Source organism: Vanellus vanellus (assembly GCF_965231255.1).
Source record: "Vanellus vanellus genome assembly, contig: HAP1_SCAFFOLD_466, whole genome shotgun sequence".
Lineage (NCBI taxonomy): Eukaryota > Metazoa > Chordata > Aves > Charadriiformes > Charadriidae > Vanellus > Vanellus vanellus.
This window is the reverse complement of record NW_028127823.1, coordinates 1714-16394: the sequence shown is the minus strand read 5'-3', so window position 1 is coordinate 16394 and position 14681 is coordinate 1714. Positions and strand designations below refer to the sequence as shown.

General features: G+C 50.5%; 1 protein-coding gene across 1 annotated transcript in view; it reads right to left on the bottom strand.

Moving 5' to 3' along the window:
• Nucleotides 1–14264, bottom strand: part of LOC309684940 (lysine-specific demethylase 2A) — a 50791-nt gene extending 36527 nt beyond the window's left edge. Inside the window, exon 1 of the mRNA XM_082500776.1 lies at nucleotides 14151–14264. Within this exon, the coding sequence (XP_082356902.1) occupies nucleotides 14151–14192 (42 nt within the window). The 5' untranslated portion in view covers nucleotides 14193–14264. The remainder of the gene's footprint in view (nucleotides 1–14150) is intronic.
• Between the last annotated feature and the right edge of the window lie 417 nt (nucleotides 14265–14681).

Below are 14681 nucleotides of genomic sequence, written 5' to 3'. Positions count from 1 at the left end.
ACTGGCTACAGGTGATACCCACAAAGGGCAAGAGACATGTGAAGCCGTGACATGCTAATGCCAATCTCACCTTTCCACTAGCACACACTTTGTGAGAGCTGCGCAAATCCTTCCTACAGCAGAAAGTTTGATCTCTTCGGGAGGAGCAGGCGCTTAGCTTTGTCCCACAGCCCACACCAGGGCTGGATCTTGGCTGAGTACCCCTGCCCAGAAAATTGTTACAGCCCTCCCAACTCCTCTTTCTGCTTCTTGGTGGAATCTCATCCAGGCGGGCCTCACCAGAGCACACCAGTGAGTCACAGACCTCAGATCTTAGACTAAGACCGCTTCTTCCCTGGCTCCACTACCAGGAGTTTTTCCAGTGTCAACTGTTGGTTCAAGCAGGGACGCACGACTTCCAAAAAGGAGATCAGTGGGCTGTCATCCATGAGAATGTCCCAGACGAAGCTCAGCCCCAGGGCTAAGAGTCAGGCACATTACATATATATCTCTGTTGGACAACCTCAGTGTTCAGCATTAAGCAGTGGCATTTAAATATTGCTTCTTTTTTTTCCCAGCTTTGTGATCTGTGTTCGGATTCGGGCATTTTTCATCCTGATGAGAGTTTTACTAAGGAAGAACAGACAAGCAGTCCAAAGCCCTTCTCTGTGTCAGGCAGGGTCAAGATAAAGGCAGTTTATTCATCCTACAACACCAGACAGCCACCAATTCTCATCTACGATAGCTGTCCTTCACTATTTCTTTCTGGCCCTCTTGGGTACCACTCACTTAATGTAGGAAATAGGAAGCATGAATATTAATCCTGCAGACAGCTCCAGTGCTATCCCTTCTATCCTGATCCCTTCACCTGCATTCTCCTTCTCCCAGGGATGCCAGGGGAAGTGCCTCATGCAGCTCCACAGTGATATTCTTCAAAACCCCGTCCTTGGACACCTCTCTTCATCAGCAAGCGCTGCCTTGATGGAGCACAGCTACCTCTAACAGCAAAGGAACTGACAGTCAACTGAAGAGAACCAGAAGACTACTCTCCTGTGTTTTTTTTTTTTTATTTTTTTGAGAGAAGAACGAGTACAAGGTCACATTTGAAAAAAGAACAAGCCGTCCTTTCGCTGAAATGGCCTCACATATTTACACAGCAAAACCGACAAACATCACAGTATTTTAGTCACTTCCTGTCCTGTCTGCTGCCATTCCCTCCCTGATGTCCCAGCATCTTCATCTCCCAGTCTCCAGGAAGCCTCCTCCTGCTACGCCACAGTTCCTTCCACTTCAGGAGACCAGAGCACCCCTCAATTTTCCTCTCCCTGTGCTTCCTCCCCTTTTGTCTGCTGTGTTTCCAGAGCAGCTTGGCTGGTTTGAAGCCTCCCACAACCCTCCCTTATTCCTCTAGATGAAAGATGTTGACATGGAGCATGCAGAATTTCACTCCCGTTTCCGAACTCCCTCCCTCCAAACTCCCCTCGCCGCAGGGATTGTAACATCTACCTGGTCCCAGCATACGCACAGAGCAGTGTGACTTACCAGCGGATCTCTCTTATTCACCACTGAGCTTCCTCACCGGCTGCCTCCTAGCCACCCATCCCTTTGTAGGTTTACTTCACTGAAATGCATCCAAATAAACCAACAAGCTCAACTCTCCTCAGTTTATGAATATAACTTCTCACGTATTTTTACATGAAACCACTATGGCTTTTGTCTAGGTAAGTTCAGGCCTTCAACAACCAAACCTGTTGATGGGCGTTTTAATCTTGAGCGAGTACCTGTGGCAAACAGCAGTGTCCAGAATTCAGTCTCCAAGACACCGTACTGAGATCTGCCGGCAATTAACAGCCAACCCTCAAAGGTGACGTGAGATCTGTTGTATCAGTGGGAAAGGGTCCCGTTCCTCTGGGAAGGCACAAGGCAAAGGCAACCCGTGGCAGAAGGACGGACACACGTGGAAGCGGCAAGGCAGAGCAGGTGCCAACGCCAGAACCGAGTACACAGGGAAGACACTCCCTTGCAAGTATTTGCAGATACAGTGTGAAGAACCAACGCACAAAGATTATGACATTCCATCAGCAGTCTGCCAGGTTACTGCTTACCTCAAGCACAAGAGCTTTTCCTTTCTATATTCCTCTCTTCCAAGCCTGCACCTCCCACTTCAGCTCCTGGTCTAGGGTCCAAGCTCTGGTCCGCACAAGCACGTTACGTGTGTTTCTCTCTGCCAGCAGAGAGGCAGCAGGCTCTGTCCTCTGTGCCTCCCCACCTTCAACCACTTCAGTTTCTCCTCAGCTCCTCTTCTTCCCAAGCGTGGGAAGTAATAACTAAACCGCTACACCTCCAGTGACCTTTGGGGTACACAGGGTCCTACAGAGATGGGCCTGGATCATCCTGTTAATATTTTGGCTCTGCAGAGCCATTTGCTTTGCCAAACAACTGCCAGTGCTCCAGAGATGATCAATAAAGTCATCCTGGGCTCCCCACTCCCCCAGTTAGAAGGACGTCCCGCAGTAGGACCTGAAGAGAAGGGCATAATGCCCCAAGTAAGAGATCCAGGACAACCTGCCAGTGGCCATATCCATCTCAGGGCAAACCTGGAGGCCAGCCCAACACGAGGACAAACTAGGACGTGGCTAATTTTAACAGTTCTGCATGCCCTGTTCACTAACGATGACTATCTGGACAAGATGGTCATACCAAACTAACTCTTTTGCTGCTTGGTTTCACAAGAGGAACCCATGAATGAACCCAGCAGGCTTAACCCAGGTTAAATGTCCCTCACCGTCTCCTGTCTCTCTCAAGACCTGGAGAGCAGAACTGGTGTATCCCACATTGAACATTTCTGGACAAAGGCAGACTCAAAGCACCAGGCTGAGGAATGAACAGGAATCTACGCAGAACTGGAGCCCTTCCAAGCTTCACAGCTCCAGGAGGGATTCCTATCACGAGCGGGGCTGGCAGCGTTTCAGAATGAGCCAGGAGAACGCTTTGGTTTGCACTTTTGGGTTACGAAATTGGATGTACACAAAGAGTAATTGGGGAATTGGAGCAAGGCTGAAAGAGGCAGGTGGGGAGACGGCGCCAACGGGCCAAGGAGAACTCCAGCAGCTGCCACTAAACCACACACTGACCAGCCACAGCAGCACAACCACGAGACAGAAGAACGTGCTAGATCAGATCACAGATGGGCAAGTCTGGCAACAGTCCCAATAAGGAAACTCTGCTCCTAGGAAAGGATACGGCTTCTCGCTCCAGTCACATACAGTATATTTCACATGCAGCCACTGCCCCAACTACCTTTTTATGGCACTACTAACCCTCCAACTGTCTGTACCCACCACCAGCCGTAGCGCCCTGGGGCCTGGACAAACCCTGCCTGGATTCTATGAGAGCTTGAGGAAGTTTATGAAGGACCATCAAACCCCCCACCGTGCCACCTTTCCGGACCAAACACTGATCCTCTTGAGCCACACAGATTGTGTTAAAAGCCACTCTTTAATGTTCAGCCTTATTATTTCTCAAGTAGACTGAGCAAACCCCTTTAATCTCACCCCTTCCAAACCAGAAGAAATCTAAGGAAAAAAACCCAACCTGCTGTGTAAAGCCCTTTCCCTGCCAGGGAGTCCCAAGCACAGGTCCTATGCACACAGGTAGATGAGCATTACCAGCTCTGCTGCTCCTTCTGCTTTGTACAGGAAGGCAACAGAGCATCCCCAAAATGAAACAAAGTAGACCAAACTTCTCTGAAAAAGCAGGCTTGAAAATTACACACACTTAATTCATTTTCCCACTTGGGAAAGAGTGAAACGTTTCCCTCCAGGCTGCTGAGCCCGCACAGACCATCAGGCAGAGAGCCGGCACAAGGGACAGAGAGCGCCACCAGTATTCGGGGACAGAGGTGCAGCTGATCTAGCATTAGTAGGTCAGCTCCACACAACTTCACTCCTCGCTGGGACAGGCAGAGCACCTCTCCGTCCACAATATAGTGGGAGTTCAGAGGACTAGCTCGGATTCTTCAGTGGGGAAGAGCTCACCCTCCAAACTTCCCAGCATCCCAACCCAGCTCTGCAGAAACCTGTTGCCAGTTCTGTCCCATCACACAAACGGAATAAGGCTGGACCACAGGAGTACTTGGATAGAAACAGCATGGGAAACTTCGGGGTTTGTACTGCAATTCCTACTAAGCTGACACTGTCCTTTAAAGTGAACAACGATGCGCTGCCCCAATTGCAGGCTATGGGGCCTAGGACGCTTATGAACAAGGAAAACCACCCAGTGCCATTTGGATGGACACAGTGTGCGAAACCATCTACAAGGAAGGATATTTCCTCCTTACTCTGCACTGTTACACCATCACTGCATGCACTCCCTCCCCCTTTGCTCCACAAGAAGCCCAGCACTTGCCCCTTCCGTATTCCAAATGGGGCAAAAGGGCTCAGAAGTTCAGTGACACATGGAAATATTTAAGCACAGCAAATTAGAGATACTGAGGCAGTCTAACCCTAAAGGAACATACCTTGCCAGCCCTCTCCTTTCCACTTCCAACTGCCTCAGCTCGATCCCAAGATTACAGCTCCTGAGAGCCAGGGTACATGGGAGAGCAAGGGGGAAGCCGGGCATTCTTGGATTGGACAGCACAGGACAAGCTTTTTATTTTTTTTAAATACAGTTTTTTCTGCTCTTATGCTTTGTGATTGTTCCTCCAGCATTTGCTTGGCTGTCTCTCCAAGTTCTGCAGCACCACCCCTCTTCTCTCTCTCACCCTTCCGACTTTTACTGCCGCCTCATGAAAAGTTAGACAAGGTAAGAGGCAACATCAAAAAGGACCATCCCCTCTGCATATCTCACTTGTAGTGAGAATGTGCATCACTGGTTGGGATCTGCTTCTCCAAATAACAGTTCTATCAAGCAACATCCTGATCCTTCCCCCGGTCCCTTTTATCAAGCAACTTCTTCTCCCAAACTCTGTCACAACTGGCTATGACATGACAGCATAATTCTGCAGTCAGTTCCCAACCCTGGGGACCAGTGCTAACAAAAACCACAGATTATGATCACACCCTGGAGCCTCTTCCTTGATATAAAAGGGTGTAGGGGAACAGCTTTATTAAAACTCTTGGCTGTGTACGGTGCGATAGCTAAAGTGCGTGAGATCCAGGGAAAGACAAAAAGCATCCAGTGTTTAATGTACTGTAGGGAGGAAAGTTTACCGCTCTACTCACCAGCTCACCATCAATACGACCTGGTTGACAGCAGTAAGAATTGCCCGTCCTCTCCCCCACCAGCTCGCTCACACACAGGAGCACATCACACGCAGTGGTGTGAACCACACCTCAGCTCTTCGAGCAGCAAGGATGCTGCCCAGATTTGCACCCTTCCAAGCACTCAACTGGGGTGGGAGGACTACAGAGAGCGCACCACCCCATCAGATTACTGCATAAACCACCTATCTCTGCTTACCACCCTGCAACCTCGGGCAGATCCCAGCCCCAAACCTCCTCCGGTTCAAGTTCCTGGGACTTCCACAGGGATTCACAGTCCCTGGACAGCCACCTCACACTGTTTACCACCAGTAGTTTCTACAGCAACAGAAACGCACAAACATGGACACACAGAACAGAGAGAAATCCTGTCAAATGCATCTGTCTCCTCTACCCCATTGTGGATTCACAGGCTATACTTTGTCACCAGGTTTATCTGAGCCGTCTCAAATGCCAGCAAGCAACACCTGCAGACGGCTGTGCATCTTCCTCACCTAGATCCTAGGAGCTGGGAAAGGGAGTTAAACAAGGAGGATCAGCAAACAGAAAACTTCAAGTTCATCACGTCTCTTCTGGCCTCTCCAGATTAAGCTCCAGGCTGTATGAGCAAAGCTTTTCTAGCATCAGTGACCTACAGCACCTCACGCTCATTCTTGTTATGCCATCCTGGAGCCTGTGATTTCCCCATCACATGAGCACGGACAAGTGAAAATTAGCCAGTGCGGTCCAACCGTTAGCATGCACGCTACCTCTAGCTGGGTGGGGGACACATGGCACAGAGCATTTCCTGACTGCCCAAGATGCAACATGGAGGTACCAGCGCACTTGCTCCTAGAGCTGCTACTTGGCAGCACTGATGTGACCCGAGAGGTAGTGAGTTGGAGAGGGAGCAGTAGGAACACGCTCTCACTACTCCTTGGCCCTCAAAAATCAGGAGTCATTAGCCTCCTTACCAAGGGAGTTCTGCGGGTACCTGAAAGTGGGCAGCACAGGGAGTTCAGACCACTGTGGAAAGGGAAGAACATCAAAGCTCCCTACAGCCCCCAAGAGGCTGACACCCTACCCTAAACCCTCCAGGAAAGGAATCAAGCCTGGACCAGCACAAGCACTTGTACAGTACAGTTTGGTCTGCAGCTCAACAAGCTGGAGACCATCCAAGATGGAAGATAGCTAGTTTCAGATTTTATTGACAGGCTTTTTTGACGATGCATTTGCACAAGTGCAGTCACAGATAGCTTCTTAGCTTCAGCTGAAATGGTCACATCCCATTTTCCACACAGAGGCATATGCCTATCCACTGGCCCCTGCTCCCTCCCAGTGGGAGGGCTCGACACAGGTTTGTTCTGTCTGACCCCCACTCCAAGAACATCAAACTTAATTGAGATCCCAAGTTCCCCAAGCTGACTGGAGACAACACTTCCAGTCCCGAGATACGCGCTCCCCACCCTTCTTGCCTCCCAGTGCTTTTGATAGCTTAGTATCTTTGATATCTAATTATAGGCCCTGCCATCCTACCGCAGGGTTTGCTCTTCCACTTGGCTCTTTTGCCCAAGGCAACCAAGTGAGATCCTTCTCTGCTCTCATGTCCCTCTCCACCAGGGCCGAGAACGGGCAGGACATCCAGTAAGGCAGATCCGCTCACCTATGACAACTCATGTTCTCTGAGCACTCAGGTACGTGCCCTGAGCCAGCTCCTGCCACAGGATCACACTGCAGATGCACTATCCACTACCACAGCCGCACAACCACACGCAGTGCTTCGGTGTGGTATGCCATGTTCCTCCTCACCTTCTACCTCTTCCACTTCTCTTTAACCTCTCCAACCCAAATAAAAGCAGGTCAGGCATTGCGTAGGAAAGCCTGTGAATTAGTAAGTTAGCTCCGGCAGCAAATCAAGCTTTCCAGAGCTCAGGCTACCCACTCAGAGCTCACCCATCGTTTCTTCCTCTGGAATCAGCAACACTCTTCTGTCATCAGCACCAGACATCTCAGCCTGAAGATAAGTAATCGCTTTCCCCTCACACATTTTCAGAGGACAGTGTTAGAGCACCACCTTGTTTCTCTGCCTTCTGAGCATACCACCACGTGTGCCATTTCTCCCCAAAACCCAGCCAGTGACCTGCAGACCCCTGTCTGGGTGGCTCCTGACCTAATTAGCCAACAGTAAAAAAAAGTACTGGGGGCACAGGGACCGCTCTCCTAACTTTTTAGCGTCACCTCCGGCTGGGATAACCCTGTGAAAACCTACTCCTCCTTATTAACGGGAGACATAAAAGCAACTTGCAAGTATTGTTTGGTAACTCACAAGTAACTTCAAGCGCTCCTGCACTGTCTGGCTGCTTGCTGAGCCAGCGCTGCAGCTTCCAGGACACACTCAAGGCACAGCCAGACTTGGGACAGTAAGAAACGAGCAGAGGTATTTACCTCCCATGTTCCTCTCTGCTGACACAGAATATCACCCAGTCGGTTTCAGGGATGCGTTCTCCCAGGGACCAGCACGCTCTTGCATCTCTCAGGATCCGAATGCTCACGGGGATTTCTAAAGCTTTCCAAGGACAGCCTTCAGTTGCTGCGAGCTTTCACCAAAGAGCTGCACAGATCAAATCTGAACAGTCCCTAAATTATTTAGAGCTCAATTATTACACCTGGGTCATTTGAAATGACTCATTTGTAGTGTCTTCAGTTTGAGGAGGAGGCATGTGAGAGAGATTAATTACCCTACTTGCACAGGTCCTGTCTAGACTAGGAAATTGAGGTGCGTCCAGCAGAACAGTGACATTTGGCCAGACAGGGTCTTACACAGGGCACAGAGCAGACAAACAGGAGGGAACGTCGCTTGACGGGGTAAAGGGGATTGCCAGTGCCAAATTTCAAATTGGGGGACAACATACAACTACCCAGATTCTCACCCCAGCGCACATGGCTCATCCCACACTTCAGAACTGCGGGAACTACGCTGGTAGACTCAGCCCAGCATACAAGTACGAGTTTCAGGTCAATGGGACCAGCCCTGGAAAAGCCAGTATCCAGCAGGACTGGCCTCTGTCAAGCACATCAAGATCTGAGGATGACAAATGCCAGAAACCGCAAGGGATCATTACCCGGTAGTGAGCTGTATCACGAGGAATACAAACAAGAAGTCAGGCAGAACCTGATGGGAAGGTATTACTGGTTGAATCCCACTGTTGGGATAGTGTGAGCCATTCAAGATCGAGTGGGGGCAGCCACTTGACCAACACAGGGAGAGCAAGTAGCTGTGTTCTCCTCTTCGCTATCTTATCAGACATGAGCAGTCCTGCCAGCACACAGCCTGCTCCCTGCTGACTTCCCTCTCTCAGCTTTGAGGCCATCTATCCCCTCGGCGGTGTGAGGATAAGGGCTAGAACTTTGTCACAAGTGTCACATGAACGCCAATATGCACGGGCCTTCCAGGCCAGCGGGTTGCGGTCCTGCATTTGACATCACCTCGTCCTGCAGAAGAGGTTTGGTACCACTGATATGAACAACATGGAAGTCACAAGATTAGAGCTGCTGTGACGCTGGGCACCTGTCGGAGCCAGCCTTGCCATCCCTCAGGCACAGCCAGCACACGCCTGAGCGTGCTGGTGCCACTCCACATCACAGTACACACGGCTGCGAGAGAAACCCTTTCCTCCACGCTCCCCAAGCTTCATCCCTCAGCTGATGACTCCATATACTGTAAAGCTCATGCAAACTCTCGCCCAGGGGATAGCGTGGACACCAACATGTAAAGACAAGTTTGCTAACTGCTGTTTACAGGAAAGGCCTCCGCTTTTGGCTGGTAGGGGCAAGCAGAAGCCTCCTCTCAAATTTCAGGTAAGGATCTGACCAGAAGGCAGGGCAGGGCAGTGCTAAGGCAGGACATGGACTGCCCCAAGCAATGGGAGAGACGGCATTTCACACTCCAGCTCCCCCCTCGCCTTCCATATGCTCCAGCACCCAGAGCACTGATCGGCGGGGTGGGTCTCCTCCTCCACAGGCCCATTTCCCTTCATGGGTATCACAACAAACCTCCAACAAACAAAACATGAGTGCCACTGTACCCAGCCAGGGATGGTCACTCGGGGCCCAGGCACCGCAATACCTCCAGCAGGAGCTGTGCCCGAGCCCCAGTGAGCGCCTGCTGCCCCGAGGAAGGGTGCAGCTCCACCGCAGGCTCTCTCCAGCAGCAGAGCCAGTTTAAGAGGTTCCTACCCCACCCTGTCTCCCCATCTCCAACTGCCACCTCTCCAATCCCGTCAGGTTTGCTGGAGGGGCAGCTAGCTCGCTAGCCCAGCATGGACAACGATTTGGATTAGATGCTCCCCCCGCCCCCCTCCCTCCCGCCAACTTTCACCATGGGAATGATCCTCAATTCCCTGAAGCAGCATTCAGCTCAGGGGCATCAGCACCTGAGGCACTAACAGAGGGAGGGAGAGAACCTCCTAAACTTGCTCTGCCACACCGGCAATCCTAACTCGGAACCACACCCTGAGATACAGACTGCTGACTTGACAGCAGCAGAGAGACCACAACAGGCAGGATTTCTCCTTAGAGTAATGGCACCCTCCCGCTATGCTCCCTCTGAGCCATTCTGAAGTGATCAACGCTACTGCCCTTCACCCCTCACCCAGACTGTTGTCACCGAAAGCATACGGCAGCACTTCAGTGATGTGCTCATCCCACCTTGTCATTCATGGAGTCTTGCTGGTCTTAGTTCACAGCAAAGGCCTGGCAGAATTAGCCCTGGAGCAGACAGAAGGCGAGACTTCCCCACACTTCCAGCACCCAGGAATGCTCAATGACTCCCCGGCAGAAGGACTGACAGGCAGGCACCAGCCCTGTGTCCCGCTGAGGAACCCTTCGGCAGCTCCACAGATTCCCACAGATCTGGACAGGTATAGCAGCTTTGTGTGCAGTTAAGAGTGTAAATTACTTCCCACCGGAGTAAGAGAAATCCTTCCTCAGCAGAGCACCACGCATGCACTCAGCGCTGCGACAGCGAGGCAGGCACACCTCACCTCGAGCACACCAAGCACATCTTTAGAAAAGCGTTGAGTCAAACAGCTCCTCTGACAGCGGTTTCCAGAGATCTACTGGCCAATTGGCCAAACAGCTTCTGAGCACCACCAGGAGATACCCTCCCCGCTGATGACCTGACACAGATTTAACCTCACCAAAAAATTAAGTTACAAACACGCAACAGTTTCTCCTCAGACTCTCACATCACCTCATGGAGATCCTGGTGAACACTGAAGTGGTGCAAGTCGGACTAGGTGCTCTGTGAGGAAACTGCTGGACAGCTTGAACCAGGCAGAGTATCTGGGCATCACAGCACCAGACCGACTCAACTTCTTTTCCTCCAGAGCTTAGTCCATAGCTAGAGCTGCTCATGTCGCCCCTCCTGCTTTTAAGAAATCCAGGCTCCAGCTCCAGGTGCCAGCGTGCCCTTGGCCTCCTCGTGGGGAGCTGAACAGCTTGGTGTGACATGGGCTGGGTGCGACCACCCAGCGACAGTCAGCGGAAGACTTCCAAGTCTCAGAGAGGGACCATCGCATTGTTAGTGCCAGGGCTGGACTGTCACTCAGGCCGCAGGATACAATAGAGCATTTCAGCTCCTTCATTAAGGGCCTGCAAAACATGCATCTACAGCTTATAAAGCCAGCACCTCGAACCAGTCCCCAAAGTACTGCCTCGTTACAGAGCTGAGGAGCACAAACATTTACGCAGGCTTAGTAGAAAACTACTGGGCAATGCCTGACCAGTCCCATCCTTCGCTACTCATGGTGCCGGGAGGCCCAGCTGAACCTCTGGGTGAGGAACACGGATATCCCTTAACCTGCTGTCGCGCACACTCTTCCCGCTCATGTAGCGCCGTCCGCAGGCTGCCTTCCTCTACCTGTGTCAGCCTCCCAGAGCTCGCTGGGACACAGCTTCTTCCACAGCCTAATTGTTTCAGACGGGTGCAAGGCATCCTCCCAACGACACCCCTGCGTCCAGACCAACTCACCCAGGCCTTTATAATCTTGGGAGTCGCAGACGTAGAGCCCGAACTAGGAAGCAAGCACAGTTAGAGCGGCGCGACCCACCTAATCCAAGTGTCGTTATACTACACAGGAATATGTGAACTGGCAGGGAATTCTTGTAGGAGCGTGACTACATCCAAAGCAGAGGTGAGTTTCTCCTCAACACCTGGATCTTTCACTAATACCGACAAATCCATTCAGAAAACATACATAGATCAGATTTTTGTTGAACCAGAGGGAGGTAGCAGTGTTGTTCACTAAATAACACAAAACACTCAAGACTTCCTCTACATCCTGAGAGAAGCCAGTCTGGTTTTAAGGCCAGGGTGACACACCGAAAGATGCAGTTGGTGTAATTACCCTGGCACACCAGATTGCAAGCTTCTCTTGCCATCTCAGGCCGCTGGTATCATCAAACCATGCTTCCCCATGCAATTAATTCAGCTCCTTCATCACTATAAACTATTCTGGTCAAGGTTGTTTGGCTGGTAGGACTACTATCACACTTGGATTTTATATTTTTAAAATATAGTTGTTCTTTTGCTGTCACACCCACATTGATCCCCAGTCACAAACAAGAAACACGTCTTACAGCAGCAGAAAGATACTGTACTACCAACTACCTGTTTCCCTGCCTAGAACTTTTAATGTAGGCATATTAAAACCAACTCCCAAGACCAAGGCATACGTAGGAGTAGGATATTCAAATAAGTCATATTCAGCACTTTTTTCTTCCCGGATAATTCACCCATGATACCTTGCTCTGCAAGGGCCAGAAACACTAGCTAAGAGAACAGCTCCCCACGTTTCAAAGCATGCATCTTGGAAATAAAATAAAATAAATTTTTTGAAGGTCCTTCAACAAGGGAGCTTCACTGATGCAGCAAAAGAGTGCACCAAGCTGGAAGTTCCCAGGAAAAGCAAAGCAGGAGGCATGAACTAAGCCTCACCTACCACACAGGGGTCATACCTCCTCCTCTCGGCTGCAGGCCAGCAGAGACAACACGTGCATGAGGCCACAGAAGCCTAGGTGAGCCGCATCCTCTGCTTGCTGCCCATGTGCCTTCCCAAGCCCCTTAAGCATGTAGCTCATCAGCGTGCAGCATTTATCCAGCTTAGCATGTTCTGCGGGAGCGCAGGCCACCTACACTAGGACAAAAACTCTCCCTGACGATTTTTATTTATGAGATTATAAGCATTTCTAAACCACTAAGTTCCTGGCCACTGGGTCCCTTCATCCGCCTCGTCTTTGCCCAACCATATTGGGTTGCTTCAGCTGGTCAAAGTGTAGCTAAGATTGTAGTTTAAGCAAAATTTGAAGCCAGCATCGCCTCCAAGAGAAGCTATCCTGCCACCCTGACTGCTGGCTACAGAAGTGGTCACTCCCCAGTCAAACCAGCACCTTGAGCTGCATCCCACAGTTGTGGGAACAAGTGTGTCAGGATGAGGGAGGAGGTGGGACTGCTGCTTTTGGCAGCATTGCCACATTAAAGCATCCACCGAAGCACTTGGGAAAAACAAGCCATTCTGAAGGGCCCACAGATGTATTACATTTTTTTTTTTCTTTGTAAGCACCCTCTCAAAAAAAGAGAAAATATTAAAACCCACTTCAACTTAGAGTCACTTCAGGTTCCCGAAGCGGGCTAAGGCGGCTGACTATAAAAGCCTAGATGCTTGTCACCAAATCATCTAGTGCAAGAATCCTCTGCAAAAAGTAAACATGCAATAGACACCACACAGCACCAGAAAAGGAGCACACCTTCAGTAAACCAGGTGTTTGGACAAACCACGGCCTATGCAGTATCTTCCTCTCCACAGAAGCCAGTGCTGGAATAACCGTTTCTATCCTCACTGGAGGATTTTCATCCCTAGGCCACCTATAAGCCACATGTGGGCTACAACTCCCCAGCATCCTTTTATGGCCAGGCACCCAGCAGCAACAGAAGAGCAAGAACTGCTCGCTCTCGAGGGCAAAGCTTAACGCTGAGTGCCACACTGCCTCACACCAAATGATTTCAGAGTATTAAAGGATAAGGATTTACCCTTACAGACAGCACCTTGAAGGTGAGGCTACACGTACTGCTGTGACTTGGAGAGGAACTCCATCACAGCTTCAGCTATCGCTGACACTAGCCCTTCGCAGCGGGTTTACAACTGCCTCAAAACCACGTGAAACCAACCTGCAAGAGACACAGCAGCTTCCCTCATCCCCAGGATCTCTGGGAATAGCACCTTAGACTCTCAGAGCAGCTGCTCCCAAACTGTTCACAGTTAGGGCCCAACTCAGACCATTGGCTTTGTGCAGTTCCCTGAACAGCAGCGCAAATACCAGACACGCCAGAGCTCCTGACAGGGCCTAACTATGACCCGTCTTCTGGAACAGCTCCCTCCAAAAGAAAACACCAGGAGAACACACGTGCACAGGCACAAGTAAATCTGAGCTTGAAGCTGAAGCTGGTTTTCTCAGATTTCGCAGCACACCCAAATCAAGCCCAGGCCGACATAATGGTAACACACAGTATTTCAGCTTCTCTGCTTGTTACAAACACATGGAGAAAACCTGCTGTGCCAGAAACTAAACCAACACTCATTTCATATTTCCATCCAGCAGCTTCACAAAGCATCTTATCTGGACTCAGACCCCAACCCTTCCAGAGTTCAGTAGCCAAGTGCCCTTCATTAGGGCAAACTTTGTGACACAAACAGGACCCACAAAGCCATCTAACCCACCGCCAGCTGAGCTAATACCTCTGGACAGGCTGCAGCAATGCACCACAATGCTTTTCTGGGTTGTTTAAACCTGTTGACAGTAAAAGCCTTTTCCTTCTTCAGTTACAACAGAACCAAGAAGAGAATTTGGTTGTTTAGGGCCAATACTGACCAGTCTTTGGCTGTAACGGATCCTTTCTTCCTCGGGCTCCATCTCCGACTCTTCTGAAGAGAGCGAGAAGGACACTCCAGGACTGCTGTCTTCCTCTTCTTCCTCCTTTGAAGTCAGAGGGAAATAGTGAAGCAGGGCACACAGACATGAGACGCCTACACCCCTCATTTCTTTGCTCATTTTGAGGCTGATTCCATACCCCTGTGCAGGGCTAAGTGAACACAGTGGATGAGCCCACCTCAACTTTTAACGCTCCCATTCTAACTTTAGCCATGACCTAGGCTAAATGACTTTACCAGCTGTTCTGTAACACAACATGAGCTGCAGGTCTCAGATCAGGAAGAGGCCGCCACTCCACACTACCAGCAGAAGCGTCAGCTCCTTTGACCCACACCGGCATACGAAGCAGGCAAGCTGCTGTCAAACGCTCAACAGCGGTCGGGGAGCAGCCTGGTGTCCCCAGAGGACAAGATTACGCCTTAGAGAACCAACTCCTCCAAAAAACACGATTGCCATCCTCTGGATATCCTG